Source organism: Pagrus pagrus (genome assembly GCF_965226575.1).
Source record: "Pagrus pagrus genome assembly, chromosome: 24".
NCBI lineage: Eukaryota > Metazoa > Chordata > Actinopteri > Spariformes > Sparidae > Pagrus > Pagrus pagrus.
This window is the reverse complement of record NC_140206.1, coordinates 9,713,982-9,736,326: the sequence shown is the minus strand read 5'-3', so window position 1 is coordinate 9,736,326 and position 22,345 is coordinate 9,713,982. Positions and strand designations below refer to the sequence as shown.

Below are 22,345 nucleotides of genomic sequence, written 5' to 3'. Positions count from 1 at the left end.
CCGTGAGTTCTTTTAACTTAACGGAGTGAAGTCATGTCACGTACATTACGTATGTTACTTCAGTAATGTAGGAAAGAAATAACAGCAGTAACGTGGTGATTTTAAGCCAAACCCTGATGTTTTCCTACATGTAAACCTAAACAAGTTGTTTTCTAACCTAAACCGAAATGAAACTGTGACTGCAGCGGTGGCGTTGTCGCGGGAAATGCGGACAAACATCCTATTCAGTCGTTTATTTAGGTATGAGGATCAATGAGGACAAAAAGATCAATGACTACAGATGATGAAACTTCAAAAGAAAAAGAAAACATCACACAGGCAAAACTGTTTGGATCTCTTTGAGGTCCAAAAACACACCTGCAGTTACAGCTTATCGCCACAGGTGCTGCCAAAGAGAACAAATGGAGACCTTCGAGATTGTTACTTTTAAAATGATACTAATAATAATGGTGAACATGTAATTTGTCACACATACCTTGCTTAAAAATATGATTACTAAATTGTTTTCATTCAGAAATTTGAATCTGTCATAAATAAAGTTACATTTTTATTGTCCCAAATCAGAGGCTGTATTGGAGAGGAGAAGCCAGTAAATCCCAGCATGTGTAATCTGTTCCTCCACAACCCCAGTGAGATGTTTTCCTGATAATTATATTGTTCCTGGTTGTCAGATGTTGATTCACATTAGCGGTGGAAAGGCAAATTCTTGCTCGGAGGGAGATTTGTCTCATTTTCAAAGAGCCAGCAGAGAGAGCTGCAGAGAGCTGCTGAGAGATGGACCGGTCAGCAACAATAACCCTGCACTCACCACTGCAGGAGACAACGCCGGACTACTGTAGACTCGGCTACACCTCTCAAGTGGTTAATTAAACGAGTCCAAGCATGGAGCTACCACACAACGCTTGGTTTACCATAAACAATGTGATTAAGGCGGCCATGGGCCAGCCAGAATGTAGAGATGAAAAAAATAATTCAGATCACCATGGAGATGTGTGAGAAAAAGAGGGTCTGAATACAGACAGGGATGTCATTATTACTTTTTTATTCATTATTTTCATAATGACTGTCATTATGCGCGGGCTCTGATTGAATTCCATTTTGCTAGTCAGGTTTGTGGCGAGCAGAAATAATTATCGCTTAAGTGATGTTAAGATTCATACTAAACATTTTCATGGTCAGAGCCTCTACATGTTTGCCAAAGGGACTCGTTCATGTTTGATTATAAAAGAAAAAGAAAGAAATATTTTTTCTTTTGCTGTAAAAATTTGCTCTGAATGATTAGAAAAGAGGCAGTTTTGAATACGAACAGCCATTTCTCCAATCTCAATTTGCACGGTTGAATACCACACATATGTATCTGTTTAACACAAATTTAAATACGTTGTTCTGGCAGATTATATTCGGCTACAGCATAACCAGCCGCTCCATTTGTTTTAAATTCAAATGCAGTCATCAACTCATATAAATAAAAGGGATGAAAAACCGATGATTACATCAGTGGAAGTGTAATCATTAAGTGGAGTAAATCATTTACAGCAAGTGAAATAGAAGAATTGATTAAATCAGCGCAGCCATTAAAAAGTCTCTTTCTTGTAAGATGGAGGATAATGTGGGCTGTTGGCTGCACAGACACTCGTCCCTGTCTGTATTTCAGGCTCAGACAAAACTCCGCAGAGAATCAGATGAAGTTTGGAGGTCTTAGCATCACGATCGTGTCACTCTTTACAAAATGTAAAGTGTAACAACACTCCTCGACGCCCAGTGTCTGCTTCTTTTATTTCCCTTCAGTTGCTCCAAGGTTGTCTAAAATCAATCTGGCAGTATTATAAAGCATATACAGTGGTGGGAAGTGATTGAGCAGATATAGTCAAGTATAGTACTTAAGTACCATCTTGAGGTATATTTCACAGGGAAATTATGTTCCCTTATTTTAATATATATATGATTAACGTTTAAACATGACTGAACTAATTAAAAGTAGTTATATTGAAGTAATTGTGGTTAGGTCCGATTATCAAATAAGACATTTTATTTTGATACCTACCATTTTTTGCTTAACATAAATTTTAACATAAGTATTTCCACTTTCTCTTAAGGATCTGAACACTTGACTTTATAATAACCATCATTAATTAATGTTCAATTAATAGTTAATACACATTAGTTAATAGTAATTTCACTGTTAACAAGCAATGAAATGTTTAATAAACCATTTATTATTAATTGACAACATCACTGTAAATGGTAAATAAATACTGTGCAGTTAATTTATAAACATATTTGGATGTTTATAAATCTTTACAATTGCTTAGTAAATGATTTAAAAAGCATTTAATTGTTTGTTGACAGTGAAATAACTATTAACTACAGTTTAATTAACTATTAATTGATCATTTATTAACGATGGTTTATATAAATTGGTATCGATTCATATTTTTTTAAGCACTATTCCATCACAATGTCCTGTGGACCGTTTAATGCACATATTTGGTTTTGGTAGAAACTTTTAACTAGAATGTTAAATAAAGTTTTGTGGGTTTGAACAACGCTGTTTGCGATGACTCACCTGTTGGGTGGTCAGTGGGATTTATCCCCGACGTGTCTGTTTGGGATCTTCTTAAAAATCGTAATATTTGCTCAATATTAACTTATTTTACTGTGAAATGACATCTTATTTCATGTACTTTTTACGAAGCACTACTCCTCAAAAATCCCAAATAACTACAAATAGTTGGATTAATGTTTTGAGTTTTATAACAGTTTGTTCAGACAAGTCGACTTATTGACCCCAAACATAATTAACGTCACTGTTTAGGACAACATGGTAGATTTTAGATGTCTGTGGATGATTTCTTGGCGAACAGAACGGATATATTTTTACTGTATATATTCACAAATGTTCCTTATATGGTGTAAAAACAATAAGACTAAATAAGGTTAGAAGAAAAAAATATATTTAAAGGGAACAAATGTTTTTTTCTTGATATATTTTTATGTTATTGGATTTTATTTTGAAATGGATCCAGCGTTACCTATTGGATTCTTATACGCACAGGTGAACTTTGCCATTTGAATTGCTGCTGACTTGATGTAGACACACACACACACGTGCACTCACACACTCAGCAGAGCCGTGTTTCTCATCTTCCTGTCGTTCCCTCTCTTTCCTGCATCTCTCTCTGCCTCACACGGTAGCGGGCGGGCCTGCAGCCTACCAATGCGTTCAGTGAGGGGATTTGGCCGGGCTCTAATCAATCACTGACAGATTACCTCCAAAGCCACTTCCACAGCCATTAAAGCAGGACAAATGCAGAATTGCAACTGAACAAGTTGGAGTTTTTAAGCCAACACCAGGACTTCCTGGTTATTTGTCAAAGTCACTGCCGCTGAGCCGCATGAGTGGCTGCGCGAGTGTGTGGTGGCTCAGAGGCAAGCCGGCCGGGCGTTCGCTCTGTGTGTGTGTGTGTGTGTGTGTCGAGGAGAATGAGGGAGAGAGCAAGAGACAGTAACAGAGTGAGTGAGTTATTGTTAGTGTGTGTTTTTATGCTCTCAGGTGTGTGTGTGTGTGTGTGTGTGTGTGTGTGTGTGCACGCACGCCGTCGGCCGCGTCGCTCTCGGCCCACTGGAGCTTACAGTAAATCACATTCCCTTTATTGCCAAATTTAGCAGCTTATGCTCAATAGGCTCCGCTCAAATCTACGCCGTGTCCCATCAGGGCGTTAGTCTGGGCTCATAAAAGTGGATTGGCCACACACACTGTTGTAGCCTCTGAGCGAAGACGACTCATCCCCGCTTCTTTCTTTTTTTTTTTCTTCTTCTCCCCCTTCTTCTTTTATCTGAACTGGAAACACTGTCTGGGCTTTCTAATCTCCCCTTTTCTCTCCCTCTGGATTTCCTGCTTTGAGATTGTCCCCCATTCACTGGGGCTTTGTTTATATCAGGGGCATATTTGATAGAAATTGGATATCATCATTTTCATAGCGTGTATTACCAGGGGAACATGTTCTATTCTAAATGTATTGTCTCAAGAATGGACACTTTATCCTATAAGCTTTCTTCTTCGCCCAAATTGATTCTGACGTTTCGGCGTCTTGGCAGACACGGCGGGTTAAGTGCTGATAATTATTTGGAAGAGATGAATAAAAATATGAAATGTGTCTGGAAGAGGTGACATCAAAGCGGCAGGGTTTTTTGTTGCATGTTTTCTCCCTCTTATACCGCCAATATGGAACATTTGGAGTTTGATTAGCGCGACGTTCAATGGCTGCTTTGATTAGACGCTTATTGTGGGGAAAAAAACCTTTGTGTTTTTTTGTTGTTGCTTGTACTCATTTAATAAACAGCACATCAGATGCGGTTTGTTCGTGCTCTCGTTCGAGGGGTGGGGGAAAAGGCGCCGAAAAGTGCAGCGGTGAAGTGATGAGGGCCGACACTGAAGTCCGCAGGCGCTGGAGTTGAAATTTAGCTGGTCATGTGACTCTGACTCCCCCCCCCCTTCACATGACCCCGGAGAGAGAAAACGGAGGAAAAAAACACCCCATGCCAACACAGGAGGCGGTATTTGTAGTTGCATCCTTTTGTGCACTTGTGTGGGTGTCCGTGCATGTGCATGTGTGTGTGTGTGTGTGTGTCTCCACCCCCCCCACCCCCGCCCCCCCTCCTATTCAATTAAGAGCTTAAGCTCATTAGTGGCAGACTTACATCATTACCTCTCCAATGGCTAATGAGTTAAAATCTATTTAGATTTATGTTGCCGTTAAATCTCCTCCACACACACTCACACACACTCTCTCTCTCTCTCTCTCTCACACACACACACACATATGCGGTTGGTCACAAATCAGAAAACGTGTCATGAAATTAAACCTGAAAGCGTCCTGTGTGACTCTACATAAGATTTTCCATATCAATGTGGGCGCCTTTTATAGCAACACTGCATATTCAACACACTTGAATTATACCTTTGCCTTCGGTATGTAAATCAGAGAGCAGGGAGAGCGTGCTCGCCACGCTGTGTTGTACCACAAAGCTGCGTTTCTTACTCACTTAAACATAAAAGACGCTAATTTAAGGCTCTTTCTAATTACTAACTAATAATTAGCACCGCATAACAACCTTAAAAAAGACTTCTTTGCAGGGCTATTACGCGGCGATTAGGTGAGTTTTCAATCAATTCTAATTACGCTAACAAATCCTTGATTGCGTCGCAGGCTTGACAAATTTAATGAATTGACGAGGAGGGAGGGAAAATACGACAATTAATACGAGAGAGGGAAGTTGTGGCTCCCCCGGCCTGCAGGAGTGTGTGATCTGCTGCAGCCGCTCTCATAAACAAAGACGGGGAATAAGAGCAGGTGGAGGATAAGGGAAGAGGAAGAGGAAGGGGAAGGATCCACTTTTCTACCTGGTGACTCGAGGGCAGCCTGTTTGACTGCGCACGTGACCTTTCAGTTTTTTTTTATTTATTTACACCCTCGATCTGATTGGAGGGTGTTTTTTTTGAAGTGCCACGTGCCTGCTATATGAACTCATGGGGGTGATTAGGAACAATGAACTGACAGTTCCTCCATCTTTGATGTCTTGTTTAAATGTGCTCTCCCCGCTGATGCTTTGATACCTCGCTAACTGGGACATTTTCATTCTAATTAGGGCTTCAATTGCTAATTCCATATTGCTACTATAATTATCACTGGGAGATACGCGGACACTGCGGCGAGATTTTTCGGGGGAGGCGGTGGGGGGAGGCGTTTGCGCGGGTTTGCCCCCACGTTGCACTTGGGTAGGTTTCCAAACTAGGGCCGGGGGGGGCTTTTGAGGGTTGTCGGTGCGCTATAGGCGGACTGTAGCTTCACTGAGAGAGCTAAAAAAAAAAAATAATTTAACATTTAACAACTTCCTGGTGATAAAATGACAGATTAATAATTGTTTTTGAATTATTACACGCACCCTACCAAAATAAAATCCTCATTTTTCCTCGTTTAGCTACAAATGTTAGCTGCAAATGCTCTTAAAGGGGCACTGTGTCATTTGGAGAAGAAATTCAAATGCAGAATTTAAATGTTTTCAAAAATAATGAGGTAATAACACAAACTCATAAATATTTATTTTTCTAATAACTGAAGAAAGAACAAAATAAGGTCACTGCTGTCTGAAGCTAGAGAGGTGGCAGGGTCCGCCACATATAAACAAGGTAAAACAGTATGAAATCGTGTCGTCCTTTAAAGTCAGTTTGTTTATTCAGCTATGAAAACAAACAGAGTTTGTTTATTTAGTTTGTTTAGACTCCCCAAATCCACACAGTGCCCCTTTAAAGTAGAAAGAAAATCGACTCTCTCACCTTTAAAATCCCTCATTCTGTGTCAACACTTCATCTCTTCACCACTCGGACTCACTGTGCCACCCTCACCACACTCAACCACACGCCCATAATAACCTTATGGGCAGTAATTGGGAATTGAGGATTTTTTTCCTCCCTCTCTCTCTCTCTCTCTCTCTCTCTCTCTCTCTCTCTCCTCTCCCCTCTTTACCCCTCCGGGCGCATGCGCAGTGGGGAGCGTGCTGGTCAGTGTGAGAAGCAGCTGTTCGGGGCTGGTGAAATTCCAACATGGCAGTGGCTGTGGTCAGTGTTTCCTGCGTTAACTTGGGATGGTTTCAGCTCGCTCGCAGCCCGGCTTAACCTCGGCGCCCCCCGTTCATCAGCAGCTACCCGGTCCCCGGGATCGATGCGACCCTAACCCCCGCACGTGAGAGGTCGACCTGTCGCTAAAAAAGCAGGTAAGGAGGGAAGGATAGTCTGGAGGAAAGGAAAGGAAAGGAGAGAGGAGGGAGAGAGGGAGGGGGTGATCCGCTGCGTCTGCAATTAGACAGAGTGGACGGAGCAGACGGAGGAGAGGAGAGCAGAGGAATAACGCGCACTTTGTGCTTTTATTGCGTGAATTCCTCCGTGCGCTTCTTTCCCCCCTTTAAATGTGATTTGAAGGAGCGCACCTGCGCCAAACCGCAGAGAGGCACGGCTGCACTGTTACTGTAGGTCTCCCTGTGTGTGCGGTGCCGTGCTGTGCGCCACTCTCTCTCCTCTCTCCTCCTCTCTCTCTCTCTCTCTCTAAATCGGGGGGAAGAAAACACACAACTTGAACGCAACACGCAGCCTCCTCCAGCCTCGCTGCGGCGATACGGTTACAACAAGTTGCCCTTACGCGCGGATACAATGTCACCGCGGCATGTATTTTTTAAGAGCCGGGACGATTTAGGGCGTTATCAAGAGATTTAACTTTGAGCCGCTCCTGCACCAGTTGATTTCGACCTCCTTCTCCTCCTTCTCCTGCACCTCCTGCCTGCCTGCCTGTCATCCCGGGCTCCACTTTCTAATGACATGCATGTAGGTTACATGTGTCTCCTATTGAGTTGCTGTGGGCCCCGTGAAATCTGAGCAGTGCTGGACACAGACAACAACAAAAAAACAAAACAGAGAAAAGAGAAGTGTGTGTGATGTAAAGCTTTCCCCCCTTTTTGCTCTAATTCCTTCCTCTTGCTCTCCTTCCTCCTCCAGCACGAGATGATCAGCAGCAGCAGCGTCTATGGTAGGTACCTTTTTCTTTTTCCCACATCAACTTATCACACTGTGTTTTTAAAAAAATCAATGCACAGATGAGTTTCAGGTGTGCAGAGTGTGTTTGTGTGCCAGATGAAGCCTGTCTGTGTTTAGATAATTTGCATTTTATAGGATAAATCTCCCCCAAAAAATGTTTTCCATCTTAAACACTGAAACACTAATCTGGCTGCATTTAAATGACACATTTGTACACCATAATTTGAATTTTTGAAAGATTTTCAAACCTGCTTTTGAACACTGTTTTTGAACTTTTAAAATATAATCAAACCTGCACATTATTAAGAGAGATGAGTGTTGTTTTTTTTTGCACATTTCTCGTGTGCACGTTTTATTTTGATTCACATTTTAAAAACACGCTAACACACTCGTCGTCTACTGGACCAGGTGTCACGCATGTGATTGGAGGCCACGGTGCATATTTACCATCAGGATTTATTAATAAGCAACACTTGATGTCATAATTCACGCTCAATAACGTTAAAGCTAGATCCGCTCGTGATTATTAACATGACAGCGTGAGGGGGATTGTGCTTTAATGGCAGGAATAAACAGAGTTTATGGCAAGGGAGCACAACTTGCTGCAGGAATATTCCCCCACCAGACTCCATTCAAATTTTTAGATATTTAAAAACAAAAAACACAGATTTACACGAAGCTGCAGGAAATGTTCTCCAACATTCACGCAGAACAATGGCGGATTGTTGCAATCGAAAACAACCATCCCACCCCTGTTGCAAGTGAGACCGGCAGCGGATAGTTTTCTAATGAATAATCACAATGTCTTTCTCTCTGTACACACACACACACACACACACACACACACACGGAGAACTTCCACGATTGCACATTCTTGGTTTTTGTTGCAGTTATTAGCGAGGACTCGACCTTTCACCTTTGATCTTTGTCACTGCTCGCTCTCCCTCTCTCGCTCTCTCTCTCACACACACACACACACACACACACACACACACACACAGTTATTTGCTTCACGTCATGTGCTGTTTCCTGCTTTCTCCTGCTGATGCACTTGTCGGTTTTTGCGCACACACAAACGCACACACACACAAACGCGCGCTGCATTTTTTACCACCTTGTAAACGTTGCTGCCTTTTATAGGTGTGTGTGAGTGTGTGTCCATATTGTCAAACTTTAACTGTGGTGATATAACGCTCAGGTGCTCTGATTTAAATTTTATTCCAGCAGCACACAGGTGATGCGTAAAATACGACTTTTTTCTGCAGCTCGTTTTGTAGAATTTGCTAAAAAATGACTGGAGTTTGGTTGCACTCGATTCTTATTTTATTCGAGATATTTGAAGGAAGTTTCCTCAAATTGTCAGCTTGTTCTGCTGCTGTTTTGTGGTTAAGTAAGACACTCATGGGGGAAGTGATGGGGATGCGTGAGTTTGTGTGTGCGTGCAGGAGTCGAGGAAGCCCGGGCGCAGCCGTGCGCGTGTCATTTTTGCGTGTGTGTGTGTAATGTAAATAATGTAGATACTCAGCGGTTTGTTTATTCCTCCCGAGTCTATTTGTTTGCTACAGTCCCCGGCTTAAGATCTGTCCCTCTGCATCCGCTGTCTGCGCGTGTTGCAGTGACAGTAGCAATAATCCCCCTCATTATACACATAACATATCGCCTCACATCTCCGGCAGCCCCCCCCGATACAGCTAATAGGGACAGAGAGAAGGGGAGATAATAGGAGCAGAAGAAAAACTGCTTTACAAACAGGCACCCCCTCTTTTTACGCTCGCCTTTATTTATCTAAATACAGACTTTTTCCCTCAAATGAATAGCGAGAGCCGCTGCGCTGCGAAGGTGGTTCAGCTACTCCCGGTGGGACCGTATAAATAAATTATCCTGACACTTTCTATCAGTCTGTAATGTTTACCATTAAAAGCTGTTTTACCGTCCCGGAGCCACCGGCGTGCGATCTAGCCCGCCCCCCGTGGGACTTCTGCCAGATGTAAAGGCGATGTGGGGAAATATTGTGCTTTCTGCACACACACACACACACACACACAGAGAGAGAGAGAGAGAGACATTTGTGAGTCTCTGCTGCATCCATATCAGTGGATTTCTCCTGTCTGCACGTCCTGACAAAGGGCCTCTTCAAACGAGATCCAGCCAGGGTTGTCATCTTTTAGCAAATATGTTAAGTGTTATCTTTTGTGCTCTGGGCTCGCCGAGCGGAGCTGGACCCCATGGGAGCCCGGCGCATGCAAATAGAACAAATCCCTCTCGGACCTGTCTGTCTGTTTCACTCTCTCCATCTCTCTCTTGTCTTCTCATCCACCCCCCCCCCCCACAACACCACCACACACACCCCCTCTCTTTTCTCCACGTTTGCTCGACAGTGCGTCAGCCCGTCTTGTCTCCCTGCTCTCTCATCTATTTCACTCTTTGTCCACTTATTTCCTCCCTCTCTCTCTCTCTCTCTCCATCCTTCCCTCTCTCGTTCGTCCCACAAGACAGTGCCGGGGCTGTGTGTGTCAGCTAACTGTAGCGAGGCCGTTGTAAGTCTTTGTGTGTCTCCCTGCGTGCTCGCTGACAGCCCCTCCTCGCCGATCTGAAGTTCCTCTCCCGGAGACGGCAGGCAGCTGTCGGTAGCGCCGCTGCCCGAAACGCAGGCTCTCTCTCCGTAGATGAGTGGACGCCAATTCCTTAAAATCCTTGACACCGTGATCCACTCAATCCTCCTCCTCCTCCTCCTCCTCCTTCAGTGTTGGTACACTGGCTGCATTTTTTTGTTTGCTGTGACTGACAGTTGCCGGTTGATGGATTTTTTTATTTTTTTTCTCCTCCATGTTGCAATTGAAGTTTTCTCAAACACACACACACAGCGTTCGCCCTCACACACTCCAAATTATATTCGCTCTGCCCTCGCGTCTCTCGCCCAGTGCTGACTGGTTATTATCCAGTCAGAATCTGATGGGTGTACTTAAGGCGAGGGGGTATCCACACAGGACTGACTCAGGGCTGGAATAATACCTGCAGAGCTTACCGCTGCTGTAACCTGTGACGCTTAATACCGAGACGGCGCTTTTATGTATCCAGGTAACACTTGAGAGATCACAGGTTTGATGAGGGGTTTTTTTCAAAGTCAAATCCTTACATTTCAAATGATCGAACGGCAGATTTTAGGTTGAAAAGAGATGAAATTGAAGTGAAAATAAGAAGCGGTCAGTGGAGGGAAAAGCCCAAAACTGATCTAAGATCAGTGGCGCCAAATTTTCCAGACTTCTCCTCCACCTCCTTTCGAAAAGAGACATCCGGCTAAATTCATTTCCATGTTAATTCCAGCGTTAAAAAGCATTATCTCCCTTTCTTTGAACTCCCAATCCACTCAAATGTTTGAAGTTTCTTTTGGTTTATGTAATGCGTCATTTTCATACGTTTTAATCGAATCAAAGCTGTAGATTTTTTTTTCTTTCCCTCTCTCTCCCTCCTACCTTCCTTTGCAATCCGCTGCCCCCTTTCTCTGAATTTTAAGCAGACCCCCGCTCACCTCTCTTTACTCTTTACCAGCAATCTCCACCACCCATGGCCCGGATTCTCTGGCAGATATTAAAACATTCAGCATGTGGAAGCGTTAAATATGCTAAGGACTTATTAAAAAAAAAAAAGAAAAAGAGGAAAGGAAAAAAAAAAAATCTGACTTCCACTTTGGAATATTCTGCACCATTAGACCTCAATAGACATGGCGGCGCACAGCTTATCCTTTACATTGTGCCTTCAAATGAGAAGGCGCCGTTTCTAATTAGGTTATTGCCATGGAAGTCTTAAGTTAAATTGTGCATTGATATGCGGAGACGCTCGCCAATCATTTGGCCCGACGATGGAGAACGCAGATGAGGCAGACGAGGGCCTTTTTTTCTCTCCCCCCATCCCCATCCTCTTTCTTTCTTTTTTTTTTTTTCACAAGGGCCAAAGAAAATGACAGCGAGGAGAGAGGATGGATCTGACTGTAATCTCTCGCCGCCGCTGCTCTTCTCTTTCTGGCTCTGGCTGGATGATCTGATTTTGTTAACAGCGTGCCTTGGCCAGATAGTGGCCGTCTGCTGCCGCGCCCCCCCACCTCCCTCCCCTTCAACCCCCACCTCCCCCCCACGTCTGCGGCTCAGTTTGAACGTCTTGATTAGCGAGGCATCTTGCGCAAGCGGCAAGTAAGTCAGGACACTTTTTTTGTCTGCGCGCCGGCAAAAGGTGTGCGTGCGCGCTAATGAACAATGGCTCATTGGGTGCGAGGGAGAATTGGTGTGTGTGTGTGTGTGTGTGTGTGTGTGTGTTTGAGCTTGGCAGGCTGCCAGGGGATGGACACAAAGGATGTTGAGTGGCTGGGCGTGTGGCACAGCATCACTGAGCTGCCTGTGGCCTCTGGGAGATGGGCACAAACTGGGAGCGGGAGGGAAAAACAACTGCTATCGCTAGTCGCTACAGAGCTTCACATACTGCAGCGGCCATTGTAAGGCTGCGTCTGACAATTATAGTCATTATCGATGAGGCTGCCAATTCTCTGCTTCGATCAGAAAATAGAGAAGAAATACGAAAAACAACTTCGAGTAGCGGCAAATAATCACATCTGAGAAGCTGCAAACTGAGATATTGTCGCATTTTTTCATTATTTTTGTAAAAAATGACTGATTAATGATCATTGACTAAAATCAATTATTTTTCTGTCAATTTATTAATCGACCAGTGGTGCCGGGAATAAATAAAAACTGAATAAATGCATTGCCAGATATACCTGGGCGCTCGGCCGGCCCCAGTAAACTATATGTGTGGGAAACACTTGTCGACTAATGGTTTCAGCTCTAGTCGATCGTCTTACTTGAATCGGTGCTTATGTTGAATTGAAGTCTTTGATTTTGTTATTGATAAATCTGCCATCCCAGTTTCCCAAAGTCCAAAGTGACACCCTTTAAATATCTTTAACCCACAGATATTCACTTTACAGTCATTTAGAGAAAAGTAAAGCAGCATCGTCACATTGGAGAAGCTGGAACATTAGAAATTGTTGCATTATCTCACTATTTTTTGCTTAATAATTGACTGAAACAATTAGTTGATTACTTAAATAGTTTTTTATTAAAAGATTATTTTTCTGTTGATGAATTAATCAACAAATTGTTAACATCTAAACCTCCAAACCCCAAGATATTCAGTTTAAGCCATACAAAGAAAAGGAAAGCAGCAAATGTTCACATTTGAGACGCTGGAACCTGAGAAATTGTTGCATCATTTCACTATTTTTGCTTAAAAAGATTATTTTCCTGTCAGTCAATTAATCGACTAATGGTTTCAGCTTTTGACTACTGTCCGTCTTGCGTCCGTGCTGCATCTTGTACATCCGTGTATGTGAGCCACGACTAATAATTTGATTATATTATCGATAAATCTGCCATCCCTATTTCCCCGAGTCCAAAATGACATCTTTAAAAATCTCCCTTTGTCCGACAACAGCCTAACAACACAAAGATATTCAGTTTACAGTCAAATAAAAAAAAGAAAGGCAGCAAATCCCCATATTTCTGTCTGAAAAACAACTTAAAAATGACTCGAAATCTGTGTGCGCCGAGGCCTGCTGAGGTAGGAACGTGTTAGTATGCTCACCTGTGATTATTTACATGCATACTTGTACCGTGTGTGTGTGTGTGTGTGTGTGTGTGGGCCAAGTTTCCCCACTGGAAGCAGGCGAGAGCATTAGGGTGTTTCTTGTACAACTCTGTTGGCAGGATGGACACATGTGGTAGATAGCTAATGATAGCATGCAGCGTATAATGAGATCCTACTCTCCGTCTGTCTCCCCTACCTGGCATCATGCATTAACCATACAAGAGGAAGAGGAGGCACGCATGGTATTGACTTTTGAGTGGGTGTCTGCTTGTCCGTTGTTGGTTTTGTTTAGCACTCAGAGGTCAGCATGGCTGCAAGCGCCGCACATTTATAACAAGTTTTTTTTTTTTTTAGGTTTTTATTTTTGTGGCAGGAGTTCGTTCTCTCTTTTTTTTTTTTTTTTTTTAGTGAGGCGAGAATCTCTCCTCATCTGCACCTCTTGAGCTCTGTTAAATGGTGGTAAATTGATTTTGGATGTGTTGCGATGTATACGCTTAACAAGCCAAATGGGTTCAGTTTGTGGGTTAGTTTGTGTGTTCAGAAGATTAATCTATTAATGTATTCCACACACTCATAATCCACAGTATGTAGAGTGATGGAGGGGAGGCGTTGGCAGCGGTCCATCTTTTAGCCCTGTAACATATATTTATCCTCTTCACTACACAATCCTCTAGGCTGCTCAAATCCCCCAGGGGGTCCCAATGACATGCTTACTAATGTGTGCTTTGGAAACGGAGTGCTATTGTATCCCCTAAATCTCACAAAGCACTGTATGATTTGCCCATTGTCGTTAAATCGCTTTGCTTGTGCCAAGTACTTGCATCTCACAGAGGCTTAATGCTTTGAGGGTTTCAGGGACAGCTTCGAGTTCCTCTTTTGTTGATTTCGGGGAAAAGTGCCAAGACTGCTGCGCTGAATATTGTTTTGAGTATGGAGGAGGGAGGGGAAGAAGGGCCATTGCCAAGCGACTCCATTGAGCCTCGTGAATGGGCCATTCATATTTAGGAGAATCACCCAGATGCCATATTGTTGGCTCAACAACGCTAAATATTCTCCAACAAGGATGGGATTGTAACAGGTTTTTGAATTGTGCGAGTGTAGGGAAGGACGTTGGGAAAATTGGGGAAGAAAAAACAGTCGACCCTTCAGCCGCTGTGAACGGGGTGAATAGTAAAGCGAAGACCCCAAACAACAGCGACATTGCTTTTTACTTTCAGTTATGCGAGAATGAAGTTGTCCTCACAGTGTGTGCATCTTCCTTCTCCTCATGCAGTCAGTGGAATGATAGTCTCCCAAAGGTTTTATCAAGTTTAATCTAAATCTAATCTAACTTGGTACTATTTGCCTTTTTTACAATGTTAAATAACTGTTTAAAATACTTTTTTTAAATGGATATATTCAAAAACACTTTGTAACACCTGTTTAAAATGTTTCTTTCTTTTTAGATATATTGAGCAGCACTTTGTAAAAAGTTGTACCATATTTTTAAATGTTCATATATTTCTTATAAATGCTACAATTATAAAGGTGAGCAGTATATAACATTCGCCTCTGCCTTATATGTATTGTATATATGTATTAAGCCTACACCAATAACACATTTTAATGTTATTGATTTACAGATATATCGATTCCAGTATGCGCCGATATTAAAACTTTGTGTTTAGAGTTTATAATGCAGAAAATAGATGCTGGGGATGGTTTATAATAGTTAAATTCCCAGTGAAGTCCGTTAAACTGTAAAATATCCTGCTTCCATAACAGTTCTTTGTGTCTGATAAGCACATAACCCACGTATATTGGCCAGTGTGCTGGAAAAAAATATAATTTTTTACTCTAATATCAGTATCAGCCTCGGCCCAAAACATCTAGTAATAGTCACACTCATAAAAATGACATTTAGAAATATTAATGCCATGTTAAGTAGTAACTTGTCTGTATTGTCCGTCTTTAAAATGATAGAATCTGAAGTGCAAATATAAAAAAAAGTATAAGTAAAATAGTTTTGTTTGAGGGCACATCCCCGCGATGGGCGTCCTCAGGACAGCAGGTGTTGCTGGGATTCGATCCGAGTCCTTCAGGGACGGACAGTATGTACTGAGGACGGGGCTCTCTTCAGGTCCGTCCGCACGCTAAACAACCTTGAAACTGCCACAGTAAGCAGCCGAACTCTTATCCCGGCACCGTCAGAGGGTCTAAGACAGGACTTAACAAAATGTCATTGTGGTCTTTTATGTCATGCATGCACTGAGTATTAATCACGGCTGGATCTGCGCCTGAGAGGCTGATCAAATTTATTGTTTGGCTGCACGGGACAGTAATGGGTGTTTAATTACTCAATAAAAGCCCTTTTATAGATTCCCAGGCCTCCTGTGTGTTGAGCAAATGGTATTGATCCGTCTCCGGGCTGCAACATGATAGCCTGTGAAGGAGAATTAGAGCCGTTAGCCTGCTAGCGCTTTCTCATTCATTAGCTGCATTAGCCAGAGGGTGGTTAAGACGTAGCATCATTGTTAATACCGGAGTCTCAGAGGTTTTTGTGTCTGCCTTGTGTTGTAAAGCTCCGCGCACCTCATTTACACAAATATGGATTAGATGAGCAATGAATAACATTGACCACCGTGGAAAGTGTTTCAATAAGAGTCTCCAGGAGGGTCGTTTTTCTTCGCCAGCATTTCCCCCGGCGTGGCTCGTCAGTGGACTCGCCACAGTGTAATCCACAGGACTAAATTTGACAACGCCCTCAGCCGAGCTGTGAGCTGTATTAGTCGGGCTACCATCTAGACCGCATGTTTAATCCCACCACTTCCCCACCTTCTAATCTGTAATCTGACGGCTCCTCCTCCTCCTCCTCTTCCTCCTCCTCAGACACCTAATTCTGGATCTCTGTCCTCCTGCTCACACTGCAGGCTCTCAAAGGGAGAAAAGGGCTGAATGACAATGACAGTAAGCCTTACTGCGTCTCCATCCCAGCAAACATGTTGGGTGTCCATGTCCAGGCCGGCACCGTGTCCACTGTTTTTTTTTTTTTACTTTCTGCCTAAATGCATCTGCCTCTCGTCCATTGTTCTTTTATGTTCAGAGCATATTGCTGCCTCTGTGAACCAGCTCCACTCCTCTTGATGCACGGCAAAACCCACCGCAATATCTCCCTTGATGTGTCCATATCAAATGAATGTGGCCTATTACAGACGTGGTGGAGTCAGTTGGGCGGCTTTGTGGACGAGAGAGGGCCTGCAAGGGACCATGAAAGAGACATTGTCCAATATGGACCATACAGTTCCTTTGTAGATAAATGGATTTTCATGCTTATCAACCGGGACACTGACATGAGTGAAAACTGTGGAGAATGTGGAATTATTCTCACTCCTCGGCCGTACACATGGACAACTGTAGTTTCAAGTGTGTGTGGTCTCTCATTGTCCTGCAGCGAGGTTTTTTTTTTTTATTCGGGTGTAACATTCAATTTGGGACAATACGCGCTGTTAATGCCACAAATGTGCACCGTGCATTAGCTCCACTGTATCCTTGTGGGAAAATATCACCCGCTAAACTCCACACTTTCACATCCTGACATCAGGTGTGTACTCTATGTACATACTGTTTGTTTCTCTTATATATGAGCCTCACTGGAACAGAGAAAATAAAGCTTTTAGCGGGGCCATCATACGTTTATTCTTACTTAATCATATTTAGCTTTGAGAAGGAGCCATTAGAGCTGGAAAACTTCTATGTAAAATGGTGAAACTGATGTAACGCGACAGAAAAGAAGCTCTTCACATGTGTAAATAATGACGACTTGCTTGGACTATGAAGCTGGAAGTTAATTGATTTTATGTCGAAATCCTGATATTTTTTTTCTTTAAAAGAGAAAAGCCGCGATTTTTCCATAATTTAAAAGTTCGAGCCTGCGACCTTTGACTTCCTCTTCTATAATGGTATTTGTCGCTGGTAAATCTACTCGGCTGTAGCTAATTAACTTTTATGTGTGTTCATGAAAAACAACAGAAGAGAAACTCTTGGCTGTCTGGTTAATTATGCTCTCTGTATACCAGGAAGGAAGATGAAACGGGCTTTTTATTGAGTCTTGTTCTGCAGAAATGATCTCAGCTGTGGCTTCACGTTCATTTCACACCGTTAGCTAGCATGTAGCTTCGCAGTTATTGAGTTTAAATGACAGAATAATATTAATCTCATCACATTCGGTTCTCATAATTAATATCTCAAGCTGTAAAGTAGCTCCACGGCGTCAACCTAACAATTCTGTTGACAGCTCTGCGCTTCAGCCACTTAAGCTAACGTTACGTTAGCGTGAGCTGTCAGCAGTGTTGTTAGTTGCCTGTGATATCAAAACATCCACTGACATAAGTCCAGAGGCAGTTAATCATTTTGCTGTAACTTACCAATCTTGAGGCTGATATCAGTGAATATATTATTACTTTTGTCATAAAATGTCTGTCTGTATGCTGTTAGATTAATACTTTAAAGGAAACGTTAACCCAAAAATGAATATTCAGTCAATATCTACCCAGTTTCATAGTCCACAAAACATTTCTGGAGCTTCACAGCAAAACAACGTTCCAACATTCTCCTGAACAACTGAAGTAGATGGGAACTTGTTTCAAAACGTAAACAAACAACCAGAAAAATGGCTTCATACAGCTCGTCCGGCGTAATCCAAATCTCCAGAAGCCCTAAGATCCCAAATTTATTAGAAAATGTGTTATTTACACCTTTTTAAGACGAAATCTTGACTGTAGCTGCTAAGCTAAAAGCGTTAGCGCGCACCCCGTCTGAGCTAAACCACGCAACAGAAATGTTTTGTGGACGTTGAAACTTCATCTGACTTTAAATCGGCTTAGGGGCGACTAGATAATGACTACATTTTAATTTTTGGATGAACTTTTCCTTTAAATTATAGTCACAATGACAGAGTTTCGTCTCAAACCATATCTTTAACAACATTGTTATTTTCAGATTACAATAACATCGGTTGTAATTATTTATGTTGGCCCAACCATACACCCAAGGAGAAGCATATATAATCACTCAGATAATATAATAAATGAGGTCCAAGTTATGCGGCAGTATGCAAGTTGAGCATAAGCCCCCGCAGATATGAACCAGCTCGCTTGTTTCATGCTCTGATCTGAAGGACACGTGTACATATATGCAAGCATGCCCACACAGACGCGCATTAAACCGTGTTCACATTCCACTGCCTGTGGGGCGCGAATGAGAAGCGATGTCTACTCGATGCAGAGCCAGTGATCTAGGTAATCTGCCTGTGCTGTGGGACAGGTCTATTGGTCCACAAATCAATTGGCTTCATGTCCGTGCCATTAGGCTAACATGGCGCTGCTGAGGCGCTGAGAGCGGTAAACAGACTGTTTAATTCCCCTGGACACTGGCCAGGTGGACACTCCTCCTCCTGCTGCTTCCGCCTGATCCCTCCGTTTTCATTTTTTTCTTCCTCCCCTCATTCTATCGTCCTCTTACATTGACTCCACTTCAGTCAATGCGGTTATTCTCAGTGGACGAGTGCTTACAGGAATATTGCTTGGAGGGATGGTGAGTGTGTATGTGTGTGTAAAGAGGAGAGATTTTGGCCAATGAACCCTTGCTGTGCTCTGTCCTCCAGTACTGTGTCTATACTGAGTAAGTGATCCCTTGGGATGCAGTACACACATGCAGCATCCCTCCCTATCTCTCCCTCTATCCCTGTGTCTGTGTCTCTCTCCCTCTTCCTCTCCGTGTGTTTGTCTCCGTCTTTGTTTGTATCTGTTTCTCATTCTGTTTCTGTCTGTCTGTCTCTCTCTTTATATCATTCCTCCTCCTCCTCCTCCTCCTCCTCCCCTCCTCCCCTTTTTCCTTTTCCATCTCCAGACAGAGGCAGCAAACAAGTACAGTAATATGAGGGGGCCGCATCAGAAACAAACACTCACACTCATGATTAGAAAAATGCAGATTTTATGTCCGGGCTGCAAGAAGTTTACCACTTCCTCTTTTGTGCGCAGCTACACCAAATAAAACAACACCTCCGTCTTCTCTCCCCCACCGAGCTCTCGGTTCCCCCTATATGGATGCGACTAATGACTTAGCTTGTATAACGTCAGCAATTCAGTTTATCCACTTCAGCGCCGTGCCGCGCATCCTGTTTGGTGCGAGTCTTTGTGCTACGGTATGGTAATTGAGCCAGCGTGTCTTGACAGTTGAGTGTTGTTGGCAGTATCGCAGTTGTGTGTCTCATTTCCTGCGTGCCGTCGCCGATTGACTGATAAGATAAGAGGCCCGCGGCCACGTCCGAGAGCCTCGGCGCAACTAGCAACTTGATGAACCGCGACGCCAAAAGCCGTGATTAAGCCGGGGGAAAGCGGTGTCGGCCCGGGCCCCGACGCGGCGTAACAGTACACACACAGCATCTCCTCAAGTTAAATGCACAGTGGCAGCAAACCATTAAAAATGACACTATAGAAATCCGTGGTGTGGTTCTCGGATTTGCTCGCAGGGCCAGAACGTTTTTACTGTTGCTAGGAGACGCTGAAACCCTCGGACACATCTGGTCAGCTGTTAGTGCAAGTTGTTGACAGGGGCCGGAGCATCCGCAACTGCATGATACTGTTTACAAAATGAAATGATCCATTTAAAGGGGCGCTATGTAGAAATTCAAACTCAGAATTTTAATATTTACTATATTAATGAGGTGATAATACTAAACAAGCTGTTCTCAGAGGAAAATAAGGTCCCAGAACACTGTTTGAAGCTAGAAAGGTGGCGGGGTCCGCCACATATAAACAAAGTAAAACAGTATGAAATTGTGTCTTGAGTTTGTTTAGACATAATCAGTACAATTTCTTCCCTCCAAAACTACATAGTGCATCTTTAATCAGTGTTTAGGCGCTGCAGGTCTGAGTATGTTCTCGGAAGAGTCTGAATAAATGATCGTGATTTCTTCAGAAACAAAATGCATCACCAAAAAGTTTAATTTTCGCAGGGAATGACTGTACTGTGACGACTTTCCAAAAATGAAAATATCACAGCCTGTATTTCAGGCTGTCCTGTCGGCCCCGTCGTTCCTCGGCCTTGACTCATCTCCCTCCTGGGACTTGAATGGCGGAATGACATTCATCTTCCAGCAGGACAGCGGAGTCACTCCTTATCTTATGTCACAGCTCATCTTGTCGATAAATACTTCACGTCCTTTTCTCCCCTGTCGAATCGCATCCTTTTAACACGTCTCTACCTGATCATATTCCCGTTTTCTGCAACGATCCAGACGATGTTTATCTCCCCGGCTCTCTCCCTCTACACCGGTCACAACCATGTTCATCTTGAATTATGGGGGAAAGTGTCACAGAAATAGCGGTTCCTACAGTGGAGTCGACAGCCCTGTCTCTCTGAATAGGAAATGTTTTGGTTCCCAAAACTAGAACATGTTTTTTTTTTTTTAGAGATACAGTACTTTGGTTTTCCTCCAGATGACAAACAAGTACAGATCCAGTGTTAGCCTGAGGGTTGACGCTGCGCCCCACAGTAATAAAGCTGTAATTATTTATTTAGTAAGAGTGAAAACAAGACTTTCTAACTGCTGCTGCTGTGAGAAAATATTGCGCTGAAAATATGTGAAAGTACATTAAGTTGCCAACAAACACACAAACATTCACATTCGCACTGTTATCAAGGTCCTGGTCCTTCTCACTCCAGATCAGGCAGAACTGGAGGGAAAATGCAGAATAGTTAGCAGAGACATTAAATATCTTATTTTGTGTTTGCTTCACAGCTTCAGTGGCTTTGAGTCGGGGCTCTGCAAAATGCACTGCAGGCTCTGCACTTTAACCTTCCATCATACAAACATCTGTCAATCTATATGCTTAGTGAAGATATTTTTTAAGTTAAAAGCTATTTAAGGTCACATTGTAAGTTCAACACTAACAGGAATGTCCAGCTCTTCATCAAACAAATTTCTTTTTTCTTTTTTTTTTTTTTTTGCAGTGGTTTTGTGATGTAAAGACAGTTGAATGACCTGAATCATTACTTGGGTTAATGTCAAGAAGAAAACTTCAATTGAAAGGTGAAATGTCCTTAGTCGTGACATCTGAGAATGTCAAGCCGATCAAAAGACAACGTTTAAAAAGCTCCTTAAAAGAGCTGACAACTTTCAGGCCACACTATTAAAGGGGCTCCTTGTAGCAATTTGTGCCATTACCAATGTATTAATCACTTTCGTATTTGTAAAATGGAGCGGATTGTAACATGAGAGGAAAAATGAGACCTTCCCCGTCTCTCTCAGTTGTCTATACAAGCTTGTGGATGATTTGTTTTTGTTGTTTAATGCTGCTGATTTCCTTGTAAAGGACTTCCATGACAGTCCAAAGGAGGGCCTCATCTCAGTGCCTCGCTATGCTCCACTAACAGAGAGCAACAGTAGCTAACGTTAGTTTAGAAATAAAGTCCGCTAACACAAACTAACAAACCCTCTGAGTTTGAATATCTTTTCCAAAATACATAGTGCACCTTTAAAGAAAGTGAGAAAAAAATCCTGGAACTGTCCCTTTAATCGGTTCCGCACCAAAAGTCAATGGGCACTATTCTGGGCTAAGACCCATCCACCACCCAAGTTTCATTGAAATCCGATCAGTAGTTTTTGTGTTGTCCTGGTGACAAACCAACCAACACATGGACATGGATGAAAACATACCCTCCTTGGCGGAGGTAATAACTTTCTTCATGTAGCACCTTTCCAAAACAAGGTTTACACGGTGCTTCACAGGGTTAAAACAACAAACATGAAACAATCATGAAATCAATAGCACCATCAAATAAAGTATACAGAGAATGGCAGTAAAACGTAGACACAAAATAAAATACCACAAAGAATTAAAACAATAAAACAAAGAGTAAAACAAATGGTGCGGGAGACAGGAGGGCCAGACTATAAAAGTGTGTTTTAACAAGAGACTAAGCCATCCTAATCTCCTCTGGGTGGTTGTTCTTACAGGGAGGGTTGACACTCGTTTTCAGGTGGCATAAAGCAGCAAAACTACCCTTTTATTGTTATTAATAATCCGAACGTGACAAGTTGTGTGTCACTTTCAGGCGTAGCCACCCTGAGACCCTGAG

At 42.8% G+C, this 22,345-nt stretch overlaps 1 protein-coding gene across 2 annotated transcripts in view; it reads left to right on the top strand.

The window, feature by feature from the left end:
* Nucleotides 1-6,588: 6,588 nt before the first annotated feature.
* LOC311253309 (fidgetin-like) overlaps nucleotides 6,589-22,345 on the top strand; it is a 35,578-nt gene continuing 19,821 nt past the window's right edge. Inside the window, exons 1-2 of one of the 2 annotated variants that reach the window (XM_084347188.1) lie at nucleotides 6,589-6,774; nucleotides 7,550-7,580. In XM_084347188.1, the coding sequence (XP_084203314.1) occupies nucleotides 7,556-7,580 (25 nt within the window). In that variant the 5' untranslated portion in view covers nucleotides 6,589-6,774; nucleotides 7,550-7,555. Of the gene's footprint in view, nucleotides 6,775-7,124; nucleotides 7,379-7,549; nucleotides 7,581-22,345 lie in introns of those variants that run through there. The other variant, XM_084347187.1, reaches the window with a different exon arrangement.